The following is an 18690-nucleotide window of genomic DNA, read 5'->3' on the forward strand; positions in this document are numbered from 1 at the left end:
GGAATCCCTTCAAAGCAATGGGAGGTAAACCAACTTGCTTTCCTTACTCCTTGTGATGGGAATTCAAGGTAGTCTTCACAATATGGTTTCAAAAGAATAAAGTAGTCCTCCCACACCAAGGAAGAATGTGTCAGGAAATAAGGTCACTTGATGTCAAAATTATTTGAATACTATGAAGGGTTATTTGTTTAGCAGCTCATTTCAGTCGAATCATACAGGGGACTTTTCTGTTCCATGTATTTTAGGTTTGCTCAGTTGGTTTCTTTATTGTCTGCATGGAGATCTACAGCGGGATGCTGAGAGTGCATCTACTGGAGAAGTGATGATACTGTGAAAAAGGGATGTTAGTATCCATTAGAGTATGAGGGATGGGTCTCGAGAAACTTCTGAAGGGAACGACACAATTCTTGCCACGTGCCGCAGGGGTGGCCGGCATCTGGTAGGAGTTTTCTAGAAGACAGAAGGCAGAAGGAGAAATGGCGAGAGCTTCTTTCTGGGACTTTCTGTGCTTTAGGGCTCAGAGCTCCAGAACTCTGTGGTTCAGTTGCCTGTTTACCCTGGAGGTCCATCGACATGGAAAAGTGTTTGATGCTTTTGAGATAGCATCAAAGTTCTCAAGATACCAGGCAAGGCCAGACCCTGGAAACACCATGAATATTTTTCTGGCTCCAGTTTGGGTCAACTGGAGTATGTCTGGGGACCTTGAAGAATGGTTTTACTGCTGCCCTTATAATTTGTTCAGTGCTTTGATTCATTCAGACGTTGGAGAAGTCTAGGTTTTAGAGGCAGATAGGCGTGGCTCAAGTACTATTGCTAGTTGGCCTCAGGCAAGTCACTGCCTTTCTAAGACTCTGATTCTTCAACTATAAAATGAAGATAATGATCACAAAGGTCTGTTCCTATACTATCATTTCCATGAGGGCATGTCTCAAGTTTGTCTTTTTTTTTTCTGCTTGTCCCTGGCACATAGTACCATGACTGACATATGTTAGCTATTATTATTATTGTCATATAGATAAACTATGTATAAAAATTAAACTGGGCAATGACCTGAGAAGGAAGAGACTATTATAACACAAATTTAAATTCACTACCCAGGGACGAGGTGCTACAAAATTTGAAATCCTCTAAACTCCCTCCCATTTCCTGTTTCAAAATATTTTAGCTTGTAATAAAATGTACAGCATTCTGCCTCTCACTTTTATGTATACAAAGAGGTCTTCTCTAATTTTTTTTTTTTTTGTAACATGCGGAGGGGTAGAAATCTTATAATTCCATTCAGGGGATATTGAACTTTGGTTGATTTTTAAATGGGCTTCCATTCCATGAATTAAATTATTTCAAAGAAGGTCAAACTTAGCAGTACTTGGGTGATGAAAACTGTTGAATTTATACCGACACATGTGCCAAATTGCCAGCCTCTTGGCACACAGAGTTCCTTAATCCAAGTTATCAGATTGAATTTGAAAAGGACAAAGCTGGAGAATTTTTAGAAAGGGCAATGACAAAAAATAAATTAAAAAATGGAAAGATTTGCTCTTTGGTAATAAATGGTTTTATTTTCTGATGGGAAAAATAGGTTTACTGAAGATGAATCATACTTTAGATTTTTCTTACTCACTCTGAACAGAACCAAAGTAGAAATGTTAACAGGGAAGTCCGTTTTCACTATTACTGTGAACCAAGAAATGGTTAAAGAACAGTGGTTGGAGCAATGCTTTTACAGTTTCAGATATGGCAATTATGAAGAAAACAATGCCATTTGCTGCTATTATTGTAAGAGTCTTATAATTAATAGTGGTTCTATAATTTTTGATTGTGAGCTCACTTATTTGGGGATGAGCATACCAATTTAAAGAGACCAAGTATACATTATGTTCTGTGTTCAGTGATAAAATTACTGAACTACCATGTGCCTGTTTTTAAATTTGTGCTTTAATACTGTTTTTCAGAGCAGGTATGCTTCACTTTTGGTGATGAATCTGGAGAAAACTTGTTATTTAAAAAAGGTATGGGATAAACCCTTTTTATAAATCTCTAGTTTAGCCTTGAAAAAAAAATCCAGACTTTTAAATATTAGTTTCATTTCAAAGCAAAGTACACTTCTGGTTTGTTTGCTTGGCTTTAGTCGCAACTTCTCATCAGACCAATGGATTATATCTCTGAGATGTCAGGCTGGGCTTACCTGTGCATTCTGTGTGATGTAAATGTTCTCTCAGAGAGATCAAACTTCAGCCTTGACTCCATCAATCCCTCAGGTTAACTAACTGAGCCACTAGTTCTCATGGCTAATTTAATGGGGATGTTGGTGGTTAAATGGATATCAGATCCCTCATCCTGGCCTTTTGTACTGCTGCACAGGAGCAACAGCAGGCCTGGGGATTGATCCCGAATTGTTAAATTTAACTACATGCTGGAGGTTGGAGATGGTGGCAATGATGAACCTAGAACCAAAATCATCACTGCTATAGACCTGTTACTACCCAGGTTTTGGTATCTGCAAGGGCACTTGAGGCTCAGTAAATCTCTTTCTTATAAGTATATACATACTTTCTGATATATTCCTCCTCAAATATCACAGGCATGTTCCAACCTCAGGGCCTTTACACATACTGTTTCCACTGTCTGGAATGCTCTTCCCCAGATATCTACCTGGCTTGCTCCTTCATTTCCTTCATGTCCCTGCTCAAGTGTCACCTTCTACCCTAGTAAAATCTCCCCAAGCCCCACCTACTTTCCTTGCTTGTTTGTTTTTCCATAACATTTCACCATTTCTTATACCTGACTTTTAAACTTATTTATTTGTTCACTGTCTAATTCCCCAAACTAGAATGTAAGCTCTAGGAGGGATTGAACTTTGTTTTGTTTATTGCCATATCTCCAGTGCCCAGAACAGTGCCTGGCATGTGACAAATATTTATCGACTGGATGAGTGAATTTCACATGCCTTTATGAATTAATGGTCAGTCTAAATGTACTAATCAGACTCTGAGAAGGAGAGAGTCAGTTCTGTTTTCCACTTTCCTATTAATAAGCTCAAAAATCCATTTTATTAGTGAGACAGGATGTAAAACATACACACAGCCAAGCCTGGTGAAAGAAAACCTGGTAGCTATAAGTTCATTTACATTTTAGAAATGTTTGTGCAGGGACGAAAACCAATACTGTTAGAGTCATCTTAAAAAGTCACACTAAATAAGCCACAGTTGAAATTAAGTTGATTTCCCATTGAAGTCCCTAACTTCCCTCTTAATGGAGTATTGACTATGTTTTAAACATGCCTTTAATCTAAGACTTCTGAAAATGTTGCCTTTGTTGTTCAAATCCCATCCGACTACTAAACTGCTGCTCTTTCTTTTTATTTTTTCTCCCCTGGCCCCCAACAAATTCTATAAATGCTTTGCCTGGCTGTGATTCATAAAGAGCTCAAGGATGGGAATGCTGGGGACAGACAATTTCAGATTCTTCACCTGTCATGCTCTTGTCATAACTGAACACGCTAATGGCTTGCAATAGTTTAAAAATAAAAGAACAACGACAAACAAAATTGTGGCATTTGGAGCAAGTTGAAAATTCAAATCAGGCATATCAATCATCACACTCACACACACACATACACACACACACACACTGCTATCCTCTTGTGGGTAGGGAAAGGCCCTTGAACAAGAGACACAAGAGCTGGTCTGATACTTCACGTAATAACTCCTATTACTTCATTGCAAATTGTGCTTTGAGTGTGGCCTGAAGTCACATAGGTGTGTTATGAGTTCATCTCCAAACGGACTATTTTCTTCGTTGAAATGGAGCTCATTGAACTTAATAAAGATAACCAAAACCTGTTACTCCAAGAAAGACTTAGCTCATGAGTATGATTGGACAAACCAAATCAACTGGAGAAGGATAAGTTGGTAAAAACTCCGGCATTAAACGTATCGGCTCAATAAGCACTCCTTTATTGGGCTAATATAAATAGTGTAACCTAGTTCTGTGAGAAGGTTCTAGCACCTTGAAACTCAAATGCAAAATGAAATAAAATGCAAACTTCGCGACTTCACCTAACAGACCTCCCACCACGTTCTAACTTCATAACTAGGTGAAGAGTGTAATTTGCTGCAGCCCTGAATTCACTTTTTTAAATCCAGTCTGATAAAAGAGATTGATTCCTTTTAAAGCAGTACACTTTCTCCTCTCTCCCCTTGTCTGGAACAGAGATAATGGATGAGTGAGAAAAATCAAAGAAAATTCTGGATCCATCATAATGGGGGTCCTGACCACCACCCTAAGCAGCAGCAAATGGGATGGTCTGGGAGTCACACCAGAAACTTGTTTGTTACCTTATCTGTATCTCTTTAGCTGAGGCACTAACTCTTGGCTTTTCAATAGTGGTGCTCAGAAGAAGTCTGGTTCTTCTGGAATGAATCTGAGTGGGTGGACCTCCCAACTTTCTCTAATTTGGCATCCCAAAGGAATGAGCGCTTTCCGCTTGAAGATTCCCAGGCTCTCAGCACTTAGAGACCCAGGCCACTGTCCAGGGAAGAATGGAGCACACTTCCTCAGTGTGCCTTTTGTTCTTTTCAGGGTATGGACACTGGGTTCCACGCTTGAAAAACACTAAGGATTAAATATGGATGACCCAAGAATATTTCATCTGTTCTGAGCTGACCTCATTATTGAGGCCACTCTAAAGGCCAGAATGTGTACTTCCCAAGCCCATTTCCTTATCTTATTTGCCTGTGTAAACTCAGTGAAAAGTTTTGGAATACTGGGAATTCTAGGGGACAAAAAGTCACAGAAAGGTGAATTTATCTTCGAGTAGGGGTGGATCGGATTCTACTTACACTTCAACTGGCATAGCTATCTCAATGACAGATTGAAACACTCCTCTGGCTCCAAAGAACAAATTGTGAGAGCTGGGTGGAAATGTCAGTTGAGACAGAAGAGCAACAAACAGCTTTGTTTTCCTATAGTTGTGGTTTTGCTTGGTGATGATGACACACGACGATGAAAATGTGCAGCATGAACTCCAGTTGTTATCTGAGTGAGCATCTCTGCCAACACTGAAGGATATGTGTGGGTGTCACCTGCAAGCACACACAGAGAGAGAGAGAGAGAGAGGCCCTGGTTCGGAAAAAAGAGCCAGTTAATCAAAGATCAACAGTGACAAGTGGTGCTGTTTATTTCGTGAGGTTCAGATTTGATTTCCTTCCCCTCATTAATCTCCAAGTCTGAAGTTAGTCTCTGGACTCAATAGACGAGTGTCTGGTGACTGAGGAAGGGAGTGGGACAAGGTGGGCTTGAACGGGCATCATGGCCATCACCATAGTTACGTAGTCATTTCTTAGTCTCCTGGGCACGCACTTAGCATTTGATATGTTAGCTTCCAAAACGTGCATTTCTACTACCTTTTAAGAATCGTGACATATTATACAAGGGTAGACAAATCGTTGTACTTGGGGTCCCTTTTGCACTCCTAACCCTATGCAACTCTTGCTTCACTTGTTTTATGTTTCTTCCTACTCCCTTCCTTTTCATTCACTGAATAACTATTTAATGAGCACCTGACCAGCTCTAAGAAGTGGCCTAGGATGGAGATGTGGCAGCAAGCAACACGGTGTTATTATCTCCACACTCACCAAGTGCAGAGTGTACACGTTGTATGTCCCTTCTTTTTTTTAATACCCTAATCCTCAGGGTAATCACTTAGTCTTAATTATGGGTTCAGACTGGAATGTGGCTATTTGATAGCCCTTGTCTTATTGGTTTGCCTGAAATTTATTTTTTGAGATGTTCTTATCTACCATGTCTAACATGTTTAATGTCTTAGCTTAGGATTGACAACTTTTTTCTGGAAAGGGCCAGATAGTAAATATTTTAGGCTTTGTGACCGTACGGTTTCTTGCAGCTACTCAATTCTGCCATTGGAGTGCAAAGCCAGCCACAGACAATATGGAAACAAATGAACATGTCTGTGTTCCCATCAACCTTTATTTGTGAATATTTGAATTTCATGTAACTTTTACACATTACACAATATTAGTATTCTTTTGACTTTTTTCCCCAACCATTCACAATGTAAAAACCCATTCTTAGCTCATGGGCTGCTCAAAGGCAGACGGTGGGCTGGATTTGGGCTGCAGGCTGCAGTTTGCTGCAGTTTGCCGGCTTGGGCTTGGACCCAAGCCACAGTTTTAGCTAGAAGCTTGTCTTTGAGTTCCAGCCACCATTTACACTGGTAGGGCTGGAAGGAATCAGTTTGGCTGTGTGACTATGTGTGAACTTGGGAGTTGTGTACCTGGCTGCCATTTTATGGGTGACCAAGAGTGACCCCTCTGAAATCCAAACTAAGGCTCAGCATTTCCCAGGGTAATTGGTGAAATCACTTTTACTCAGATAAGAAAGGCACTGACCCTACCCTTACCATTCCTTCACCTCCATTCCCCACTCCTGTCTACAGCTGCTGGTTACACCCAAGGAACAAATAGTCCTTGGAAGGAGCCCAGCCTATGTGGGCACCCTGAGCCACACACCCATTCACACCATCAGGGCAATTTAAAAATAGGGCCAAATGTAGCATTTAGCCTGATCTGTCCAGCCAAGATGAGGAAATTGCCTCTAAAAGGTCAGATGATTAAGATTATTGTGCCAACAGTTGAGGATACCAGTAATGAAAAAAGATTTTGGTAGAGTGGATTTATTCTGACTTTGTACATGGCATTCAAGTTCTGGGTCTGGGTGAACAACCTCAGGAATTCCAAATTTTTCTCCTCCAGCGTGCATGGCCACTGTGTACATTTATGTGTTGTGTGCCCTGAGCAAGGGCCCCTAGCCAAGGGGACGAGGGGGCTGAAATCCAGTCAGGATCCCCTTCTTAAGCTACTCTCCTGGAAAAGCTATGCCCACCTGGAGAGGGTGCCTTTCTCCAATGCCCACACCTATGAGCTATTGAGGTGCTGACAGAATGCCTACCTTTCTGCCACTTGATTACTGAGCTCTTTATGGAATAAGTTAGATACTCATTTTCAAAACAGGAATTATCCAGGATGAATAATAGTTAAAATAAAATAAAACAAAAACATAGAATTGTTCTTAATACCATCACAATTTCTCTCTGGGTTCCCTTCTTTAGTCTTCTCTTTCCTGCATTTCTGCACACTTTAATTCAGTTAGTTGGTTTTTCCTGACATGCATCTGGTGGGGTTGTCTTTTAGGAGTAATGTGAGAAGAAACTTCCTGGTTCAGATCTCCAAGGAAAACAAATAAGTTTTTGTGTCCTGGAGAATACCAGGTTTGGGGTTAGTTCTTAGGATGTCCCTGGAATTTTTGAGTTAATGGCAGAGTCTTCTCTTATTTCGTAGTTATCAGTACATGGAGGGGCTAGACTAAATAACCTCAAGTCTAATTCCTATAATAGTTTTCAAATTTGTTATTATAACTCTTCCAGGATAATCGTCCCAAAATAAATGCCATTGTTTTGGGTTTTCTCCCATCATCACATTCCCAAATTTTACAGACATAAGTATTTTATGTTTGATATTTGTCAATCAGGATTGTTGGAATAAATCTACCATTTCCTATAACACTGTTTTTTTGTTTGTTTTCTTTTTCCTTTTTTTTGGCTGCACAGCACAGCTTGTGGGATCTTAGCGGGGCTCTGGCAGCGAGAGGGCCAAGTCCTAACCACTGGGCCATCAGGGAATTCCCCTGTAACTCTTAAATTCAATACTTTATCCAAATTGTTTCCATTACTTTCTCTTAAGAAAATTTTATTTGTAAGTTTAGGCTAGAAATCTTGCAAATGTTGTGGAACTTGGGTGAATTTAATTTGAAAGTCACCTTCACATTATGGCATGAGAAACTATTACATCATTTTTAAAGTTTGGTGTTTTCCAAATAATAAATTTAGTGATGACATAAACTTTGCTTTATTGAGTCTTCCATAAGTGAACTATATCTTGAATATGATAGGTACTCAGAACATCTTAACTGAATGAATAAGTGGATGGATGAATGAATATCTTTCTTTAGATAAATATCTGCAAGCTGTTTTGGTCTAACTAAGTACTATAAAAAGACTTGGGAAAAGTGAGGGCTACTGATAAAGATTTACCATTTCCTAAATTGTTGAAACGGATTGTATGAATACACATTTTAAGACACTGTTCAGACATTCAGAAGCAAAAGCTGTTTACCCTTCCTTGGCAACAAACAGAACTCTAATTGTGTTCACTTATCTACCCGCCATGTGTTTCTAAGGAGTCCCAGGGAGCAGATAATGATTGGTTTAAACCAGAAGAGCAGTCCTAGCTTTCTCATCAGTGATTGTTTTAAGTGTGGACATGTTACAAAATTCTGACCAATAGCCCTGAGAGTTTGTTCTGAGGGGCCTCTGGAGAAGTTTCTCAGTACTCTTAGAAAGAGATCTATGAACATGAACAGTTTCTTTTCTGCTCCAGAGTGTTGTGTTTGCAGGTGGCATCTGGACAGCCGTCTTTGGACCATGAGGGGAGTTAGCCTGAGATGAACATGCTGGTGTAGGCAGAGCAGAAAGAGGGAAGGAACCTGGGTCTTGAAGAAATTGTTGGGCTGCAGATTGAACTAACACTAAAACTGTTCTTCCTTCAACTTCCTGTCATATGAGACAATGCATAGCTTTATTATTTAAGCCATTCTGAGTTGGATGTTCTATTGCATGAAGCTTAAAGCATTCTAACTGGTAACTCCTTCTTCACATTTATTGATGTGTATAAATACTCATGAATTATGTTACTTGAGGATACAAAGAACTTGCCTCAATATCTTGTCCTATTGACATGTTCAAATTAGTCGCTGATAACTTGGACTAAATAAGTGCTATAACTACACTTGGAACAGTATCCATAGTTACTGATACATTGAATCTGGGCCACTGGCTTCTTTGAACACATTGCCTCTTAAGGGTGCTATAGACCATAGAACAGCAGAAAATTCAAGGCCCACGCAAGAGATCATAAAGACTTTACCTTCTTTTCCCTCTGTTACATGAATTAATGAGAAGGAACACCTCCTGGAAGGAGCCTGGGAAACTTATAGTCATATTTTGAATTAAAATATATATGTGAAAAATGGGAACAATGGCTTACTTCCCTGCAGTATAGGATACCACACACCAGTAAAGTCTTTCAATATTCTTCTAGCTGAGTGGTCTCTTTTACCCCTGTGTTCCCAAATGCCACCCTAAACTGCAGGGGCCAATAGGAAAGATAGGTCTTAGTAGGTATAAAATAATGAATATTTGAAAAAATATTAAATTTTAAAATTCAAAATATACTTATAATAAAAAATGTAAATTTAAAAAATCACATTGTTAATTTAGATCAGCGGCTTAAGTTTTTTCTTTAAGTAGCAGAATCCTTCCTCATTTTTCTCCTAATGAAATCTTATCAGAAGGTCAAAGTAGGTATACTGGGCCTGGACCCTTATCCTTTCAATCTCTCTTAGCTTCTGGTAGTGGTTCCCCAGGCAACACTGATCTTCTTTGGGGTTCCTGTTCAATGAGACAACTTGTCTATATTTGTTGTCATTCTCAGTCTCAATTGAGATTGTGCCTTGATCTCAAATGGCCAGAAAATAGTCTCTAGAGAAATTAGTTTCAGGATTATTTATAGGTGAATCTTCTCCTTCACATCTATGCAAACAGAGTTGGCTTTTGTAATAATTTCTTTATTCTTAATTAAAATGCCACTTTTTTTTTTTTTGCATTTTTCCACATGTAGTTTCCCTTCATCTAGAAAAATAATTTACTCTAAAATGAAAATACTTCAAATTTCTTTTAAAAATAAAACATCCACATTTAGGTCTCTTTATTTTTATAATGAATAATAAACAATAGTTCATACCAAATAACTAATTAGAACAAGTATAGAAATAATTTCTTTTTCTAACAAAGACCACAATTTGTTCTTTATTTGAGGATTTTCTACTGTTTCACATAATTATTCTAATGTATCATCTATTTTAGACTTAGTTAAGTCTAATTGCTTTAGTGTAATAGTATTTAGTGGGCATTCTTATCATGTGTTCAAAGCAGTTATAAGGTCAGATTTGCTATGTGTTTCATCAAGATTTCTGTCTTTTACCAGATCCGTAAAATATTGTGTGTAATCTTCGAGTTCTTCCAAAGAATGTCATTACTTGCAGCACATTCGAACTCACAACTCACAGTGCCAAGTATAAACAGTGAGACATATGTGACTTCTCTATTTTTGGCCAAAATTCTGGCTTGTATACATTTTTCTTTTCAACCACGTTAATGTCATTTTCATAGGCTTTCCTTTGACAGTTAAAAAAAAACAAAATAAAACGAAAATTGTTTAACTTTTTCAAGATTTAAACAAACAGTATTAAAATTTTAATAAATATTATAGACTTTGCAATTCTACCATCTAAAGTCTATTTAGCTGCCCACATAAACGTGATGGACACTAAGATGTGCAATCCAGATTCCCTGCAGAACTGAGGCCTCATTTCTGCAGCTGCTGCAGTGTTTGCTTCTGATGGCTCTCTCTCCGGGAATTGCTCTCTGCTGAAGGGACCTGCCTCACCCTAGGTTATGCCTTCTCCCTGGGAGCTGCCTTTGTTCAATGGTAGGTCAGTTTTGAGGTGCTACCACTGGGATAATTCTGAAGGGCCAACCATCCCTGATCCGAAGCTTCCAGTAGTATTGACAGAGGCTCTGCATCAACAACCGCATCAAAGTTCAATTTCTCCCTGTTGCCCAATCCTGCTTCCCTCACTGACCCTCCCCACTGAGTGTTTTTTCCCTGTAAAACTCTAATAAATTTCAGTCTCAGAGTTTGGTCCCAGGAAACCTAACCTATGATAGTAAAAAATCAGCATCAATTTTCATGCGTGATGTCTAGGTTTACAGATATACATATTTTGGATCATTTAAATTGCTTAATATTGCAAAATGTTCCAAAATATCATGTGGAACTATTGCAAACACTGTGCTAATTTGTGAGCACCTCTGGAGCCACAAATCGGAACCCAAAGAGAAGCAAGAAAAAGGATGTTTGGCAGTAGTGGGAAGTGATATCTTCTCATAAAAGAATCTATTGCATTCATGCTATCTGAGAGGAAGAATTTAAAAGGCTAATTTTTCTTTTCCTTTGATGGAAAGTTCCTGGCACTCAATCCTCCCCAAACTTGGAAGCAGTGTTTGTGTCTGAGATTGGCAGAGATGCAGCCTACAACCTTCATGGCATTTGGAGGTGGTCACCCAGTATTTTGAGGTCATAGGATAAGAGATGTGGAAGAGCATTTTTGGGAGCCTGATATGCAGGATTCTAATGATAGAAGGCTTTTTCCTGTGGGGATCTCAGAGTGAGAAGAAAACACAGAACCCTGGAGAACACCAACAGCTAAGAAAGGAACTGAGGGAGGTAAGCCTGAAAAGACCTAGAAGGAACAGCCAGAGAGGAAGAGAGTAGAATTGTTAGGTTGAACCATGTAAAACTGCTGATATTTGGCCTTTTTAGAAAACTTAATAGATGAGTTTTTTTTTTTTTTTTTGAGGGGGTGATGCAGAGTTTATTGAATTAGATTTTTCTATTTACAACTGAGATCACATCTACATACTATTTTGCTAGTCTACATGGATACATTATTTCTAACGAGTTTAGACTTACGATGAATGGGCTCAATCATACAAAAAAACACACGCACACACTCACACTAATTGTTTTAAAACAGTAGTGCATACATTACACTCCTCCTATAAGGCCAACTTTGATTAAAAACCGCTAGTTTCAAAGATCAGTCTGATTTTGAAGATGAACCAAGATACACGCTGTATGATTCTAAAATCTATTTTAGCCATTTTGTACAGTTGCTATCTTACTGAACTATAGTATATATTTTTTAAAAGGACACTGATGAGGGGCACCATCTGGTATTAACTTTAACCAGACAGCTGACTGTCTCCCCATCCCCCCAAAAACCTTTGGCCAAGAGTTCTCCATTGTGAAGACTGAAAGGACCCGGTGATACTTCAGCAGCAGTCCCATTACTGCTTGGAGGTAACAGAAGCAGGCTCATGTCCGCCTTTAATTCTACCACACTACGCAACTCGCAAATGGTTCTGAGATTAGAACATTTACCACCGTACTGAAACACTTACGGACATGGAGAGTCAGCTAGAACAGGGGAAAAGAAACTCACAGGTGGGTAGGTAAGAAGGTGGACACGTGAAGAGCCAAACTGCTCTGTCCGACACCTGTGTACGTGTGCTTTAACTAAATGAACTCAGGAGGCCAATAGCAGTGGACCTGCTCAATTCACCTTCCAAATCAGAACAAGACTAAAAAAGCTCAGGTTTGAGTTTTCTACTATGCATAGGTTCCACCTGTGATGAGCAGCTCGTAAGCAGGATCTCTACTCCTTCTGCACAATACGATGCAGGCACACAGCATGCCCAGCAGCTGAATAGCTGCAAATGCCAGTGCTGCCCAGATAACATGCATCATGATTTCTTGTAGCTTCTTCACAACTAGAGCCTCACACCCCTCGGCATAGAGGTCAGAGGGGTGGGCCAGACTGCCATTACAGCTGCTGGCGGTCTCTCTGCAACAGCTAAGAGGGACACTCTGGTTTTTGGTTTCTTTGAACCAGTCTGTATTTTCCCAGTCTGAATAGTTGTGAATTCCACAACAATGCAGCTGTCTCTGTACATAATCAATAGTCCGGCTAGCAGCATCAGGGTTGGTTCCATTGTAGGTCTTACATACTTTCTGAATGCTGCGATCAACCTCATTTTCCACCTTTGCTCTGTAAACATATCCCAAAACCACTACAACAACTTCTGTGACAAAAACCAAGAGTAGGATGATGACAAACGTGGCAAGTCCACAGCGGCTTTCCCGGATTGTGGCACAGCAGCCAATTAGCCCAATAATGAAGAGCAGGGATCCTCCAGCTATGATCACCACAGCAGGGATGAGAGTGTACACATCTTCAAAGAAGTGGTCATAGTCGTCATAAGTGATGAAGACATAGGCTCCCACATAGCATAAAATGCCAGCTGCTCCCCAGAAGATGAGGTTGAGAAACACCAGCACGGTCTTGGAGGAGGTGATGCCGCACTGGCCCATGGTGCCGGCGGTCGGCTGGGGCCCTGCTCGGCGAGCGGAACGCGCTCACCGAGCGAGGCGTCAATGGGCACGGCGCCTCCCCTCTGGGAACTGCACGGCCTGCGAAGCGTTCACCGCAGCCCCCGGCGCCGTCGCCCACCCCTCAATAGATGAGTTTTTAAAGAGCAGTTTTAAGTTCACTGCAAGATTGAGTGAAAGTACAACTTATACAGTTCCCTTATACTCTCTCCGCGCCCTCATCACACCCCAGACAGCCTCCCGCACATCAAATCTCCCACCCAAGTGGTACATTTATTACAATCAATGAACCACCATCAGCACATCATTACCAACCAAATCCATAGTTCATATTAGGCTTCACTCTTGGTGGTGTACGTTCCACAGATTTTGACAAATGTATAGTGATGTGCATTCATCATTATAATATCATATGGATAGTTTCACTTCCCTAAAAATTCCCTGTTGTTCCACCTACTCATCCTTTCTTCCTCCAAATCTTGACTATTTGACCGTTTTTGATTTACACAAACTGTTACTTCATATAGTTTAATGTAAAGAAGAGAAAGGAGAAGAAAATTCTAAGTTCGAGAGTGTGGTCAACAGTGTCCGTTAGGTAAGTGAGATGAGGGATGAAATCAGCTCTATGGATTTAGCAACTAAGACCTTGGCAAGAGTAGTTGCAGTGAGCTGGTGGGACTAGAAGTGAGGTCCTAGCAGGGAAAATTGTGATCAGACAGTGAAGAATAGGAGGTCAAGAGAGTTGAACTTATGGCAAGAAGTTTCCTTGTGAAGAGAAACTTCTTGGCACCTGAGCTCCGTTATTGGTCTGGGAGCTCCTTGATGGCATCTCCAAAGTCCGGCACACGATGTAGTAACTGGGCCATGGCAGGCTCACAGATATTTGTTGATTGGAGAGCAAGAGAAAAACAATAAGATAAAGGAAAGTTTTGTTTTTGTTAGAAGGCAAAGATTTAAGCTGTCTAAGGAAAGAGGGCATCTAGTAGCAATGGAGAAATGAAAGCTGAAGGAATAAGAAAATAATAGATGGTAAAGATCCTTGAGCAATGAGGTGGGGTGGTAGTGTTGGGGAAGGTGAGAGAGTAGAGGGTTGGAAGGAGGAGCAATGAATCTTGGTCTGGAGAGGAATGTTGGTCTCCTTCTCATCCATACACATATGTGCAGAGTGCACTGAGCACCCATTATTTTTAGAGTGTGGGGTAAGGCCATTGCATTCAGCTGCTCCCGACTTTTTTGCTGCGCTATGCGCTGAATGGAAAGGAATGGACTATGGGGGATTTGTTTCCTGCAAAGCAAGCTCTTCTATTCTTCTCTTGGTGCAAAATGCACAGGGTGACTTGATATTAGAGGGGCAAAGACAAATCATCAGAGCTTGCACTATATTCCTTTTATGTGTGGGCAGAGCAGTTGAGCCTTGCCTACATGGGATCAATTGGTTCTGTGAAGTTTGTTGCCTACACCTACAAATAGTGCCCAAATGTATGAGTGCTCTCTCTGTACCCCTGCTCCCATTCTGTTATCTACATATCTGTTGGTATGTAACAAACCATCCCAAACTTAATGGCACACAACAACAACAATATATTATTACTATCTCTTACAGTTTGATGGTTGACTGGGCTCAATTTGGTAATCCTCACTTGGGTCTCTGGAGCCTCTTGAAAGCCTCTTCAGAGTCTGGCAGCCAATGTTGGCTTCCAGTTAGGGTTTCAGAGGATGCTGTTAGCTGGAGGCTGTTGGCCTACATAGAGCTTATCCATCTGGTCTGGGATTCCTAATAGTATGGCAGCTGGGGTCCAAGGGCAAAGATCCCTTGAGAGATCCAGACAGAAGCAGTTTGCCTTAGAAATTAGTGAAGTGAGTCACTAAGACCAACCCATATTCAAAGGAAGGAGAATTAGACTCTATCTCAAGATGGAAGGAGGGGCAAAGAATTTTTAAATAACCATATCCCAAATCAACAACAATGCAATGAAACAAAGCAAAGTGGATAGGTTATAGAATTTAGAATCAGGAGACTTAACCTGGTGACTAATTTGCTATGCAAGATCACTTAACACTCTCCATAGCCTTAGAAGCTTGGAGGTAGAGATGTCAAAAGACAATATAAAAGTCAACGTTTGCTGGAAACCCTTCATGAATATTCAGCATCTCATATAACGTCTAAATTCCTTTCAAATGGCATGTATATATTTATAGCTTTCACATACTGGCATTCGAGAAGCAAACATTTGAAGCTTCAATCATAATATTATGGTCCATGTTTAGAGAATGCTTATAAATATCAAGTCCATAACATGTGCATTGTATACATGGTTTTATCCAATCTTCACAACTCTTCTATGCACTTGGCTTTATTATTATTTTGTTTATTTTGTAGGCAATGAAACTCAGACTTAGAGAATTTAAGTGACTTGTCAAGGATTCAAACTCAGGGAATTTATTTCCAGAGCCACATTTTTAATCATTTTGCTTTACATAGTCTCTTTCTTTCAACTTGTTGAGAACCATCAGGGCCCAGGTCTTATGGTAATTTGCAATTGTTCTTAGACGTGAATATGAAATTTTTGCCCATGAGGTTCATCTGTGGAGGCAGTCACTTACCCAGAGAATGAGCTCTGCTAAGAGCATGCCAGGGCAGATATCCTCTTCTTGTGAGGGTATCTTTGTTCCTTTACTGAGAAGGAGCCTGAAAATGAAGATAACTGGTAGAGCTGATGTTGAAAATAAAGAGGTCAGGACTCTTTTAGTTGCAAATGACAGAAACATGACTTCACCTAGTGCAAGTAGAAAAAAAAGGGGGATTTAGCAGCTCATGTATGTAGGGTAGGGAGAAGACAATGGAACCAGGACCCCCATGTTCCTAGGACTTTATTCAACCTCTTGCTTCTGCTTCTTTCTAGATGTAATCTCCATTCTCTCATTCTCTTTCCTCCTCAAGATTTTCAGCCTGAAAAATTTCAGGGAATTGTTCTGACTTGCTTAGCTTGGATCAAGTGTCAATAGGAAGGGGGTCTTTGCTGGAGGAAGGGAATCAGAGGACAGGTATGGTTTCTGGAGATATCATTGTCAGCTGAGCTGCCACCCTATTTGTGTCTAACACAGGTCTAAGAAATTCTAGTTCTTCAAAAGAAAATAAAAATTTTGGAATGTCACATTAGCTTATTTACTAGCAAAGTTTCATGAATCCTCCTCCATCTTTTTTTTTTTTGCTGTGTAAGATGTATTGTAGACTTGCTCATATTACATATGTGAGCCACCAACAAATTCAAGTGTTCTTAATTTTTGATGGGTCATGGACCCTTTTAGGAATCTTTTAAAAGTTATGAATTTTTTTTCCCAGAAAAAAAGCACATACACACAAAAGGTTGTCTCTTGTTTTATGGTGTTTATTGTAGTTCTTGGACCTGTGGAGAAGTACTCCTAAAGAAGACAGTGCAAAAGCTGCATTTTAAGAAGGAAAATTGGGGCTTCCCTGGTGGCGCAGTGGTTGAGAATCTGCCTGCCAATGCAGGGAACACGGGTTCGAGCCCTGGTCTGGGAAGATCCCACATGCCGCGGAGCGACTGGGCCCGTGAGCCACAGTTACTGAGCCTGCGCGTCTGGAGCCTGTGCTCCGCAACAAGAGAGGCCGCGAGAGTGAGAGGCCCGCGCACTGCGATGAAGAGTGGCCCCCGCTTGCCACAACTAGAGAAAGCCCTCGCACAGAAACGAAGACCCAACACAGCCATAAAAAAAAAAAAAAAAAAATATATATATATATATATATATATATATATATATATATAACCCAGATCCTCCAAAAAAAAAAAAAAAAAAAAAAGAAGGAAAATTGTATGTCATGGTGTTTGTGACTTTGGGCATCTTTACAATTCTCAAGGGATCTATTGTTGTTTGTCCTAGGAATGTGTATTCTTGAACTCATCCTCACGATGAATCAATTCGTAGGAGGATATACAAGTCTGAAGTCATTTCTGTCCAAAGAAAAATTCAGTTAATTGCTTGTATATTTCCAGAAATCATGTGTCTGACATACTGTAAACAAGATACTTGAATATTATATTTGACCATGAATTTGTTTTCAGCCTTCAAAACCTTCTGGGTAGAAAAGCATTAGATGAGTTTCATTTTTTTTGTGGCCCAGAGATGTAGAATGAGGACCAATGAGTTGAAATCCTAGAGGAACCAATTTAAATTCAACAACATGATTGAAGCCTCTGTCCCTTTCATTCCAAAATGGCAGAAGATATATGTTTAAGGCAAGAATGAGGTGCTTTTGTGACCACCTAGAGGGGTGGGATGGGGAGGGTGGGAGGGAGGGAGATGCAAGAGGGAAGAGAAATGGGAACATATTGTATATGTATAACTGATTCACTTTGTTATAAAGCAGAAGCTAACACACTATTGTAAGGCAATTATACTTCAATAAAGATGTTTAAAAAAAAAAAAAAAAAAAAAAAAAAAAGAATGAGGTGCTTTGCTTGGGCTCAGGAAGGGTGATCTCTTTAAAATGTGGGACCAGGATGCTGGTCCTCAAATTCCTCATCCTAATCCAAAGTGTTAGGGGAAGACGCCTGATCTATTAATGGGCACATGGCTCCCAAAGAGTATCCACCTATTTGACATCAGAGCTTTGGTTAACAACATCTTATAAGAGGGACAAATAGCCAGTATCTCCTAAACACCACTTCCAAACTTCCTAAGATGGCAGTATGGGGAAATAATGATTCCTTGCTTTAATTCACACTGCCTTTTCTCCTCCCATCTATCCACAAAGGAAAGGCTGGAGAGTGAACCTTCTTTGAACTTTGAACTTTGAACTAGTGAAGCTTCTAGGGGGCTTGAGGGGTCGGTATGCATACATGTGTAGGAGAGCTAATGAGCACATGTTGACCTGATTGAGCCTGAATTTTTTTCTCTTCCGATCGATCTGAATCCACAGCCTCCTTTGTTAGTCTTTAACATAGCCCTTGCTGCCATCCACCCAGTCTCTTCCTCCTTGGGAAGTTGGCAATCCCAACAATAGGGAAACACTTTGTAACTCTTGGAGGACTTTCCAAAGATGGAATGGGCTGACTAGGAAAGCAAAGAGTTTCTCATCCCTGAAGGGGAGTTAAGACCGCTGGATGATCATTTGTCAAGTATGTAGAAATTAAATAAGTAAGTAAATAAATAAATAAGATCATAGCTACCATTTGTTTGGAGCTAGACACAACATTAAGCATCTTAAGTACATAACCTCATAATTTCATGATAACCTTGCACATTATTTTCTTCATTTTTCATTTGAGGTTCATTTGGGGTTGAGACTCAGGGAAGTTAAGTAACTTGTCTAAGGCCATGTGACTAGGAAGTGGCAAAGCCAACCCGTTTTGTGTGGCTTCAAAGCCTACTCTCTTTTCACTAGTACACATGTCAATTTCATCATGGGTTAGGTGCTTTAAACCATCTTGACCTTAAAACCCCTTCTCATTCAGAGATTCTACAAGTCTGTGAACTTTTGTGTCACAGCATGGTAACAAAAGGAGGTGAAACAACATTG

At 40.1% G+C, this 18690-nt stretch overlaps 1 protein-coding gene across 1 annotated transcript; it reads right to left on the minus strand.

Annotated features, from left to right (window-relative positions):
• Positions 1 to 11542: 11542 nt before the first annotated feature.
• LOC118898568 (tetraspanin-3-like) lies at positions 11543 to 13266 on the minus strand. The gene has a single exon (XM_036859086.1). It carries the CDS (start codon positions 13128 to 13130, stop codon positions 12369 to 12371), a length of 762 nt encoding a protein of 253 aa, XP_036714981.1. The 5' UTR covers positions 13131 to 13266; the 3' UTR covers positions 11543 to 12368.
• Between the last annotated feature and the right edge of the window lie 5424 nt (positions 13267 to 18690).

Source organism: Balaenoptera musculus, chromosome 7, assembly GCF_009873245.2.
Source record: "Balaenoptera musculus isolate JJ_BM4_2016_0621 chromosome 7, mBalMus1.pri.v3, whole genome shotgun sequence".
Lineage (NCBI taxonomy): Eukaryota > Metazoa > Chordata > Mammalia > Artiodactyla > Balaenopteridae > Balaenoptera > Balaenoptera musculus.

Excerpts from the sequence above, each read along its gene's own strand:
- LOC118898568 (XM_036859086.1), bottom strand. The coding sequence starts at position 13,130 with ATGGGCCAGTGCGGCATCACCTCCTCCAAGACCGTGCTGGTGTTTCTC.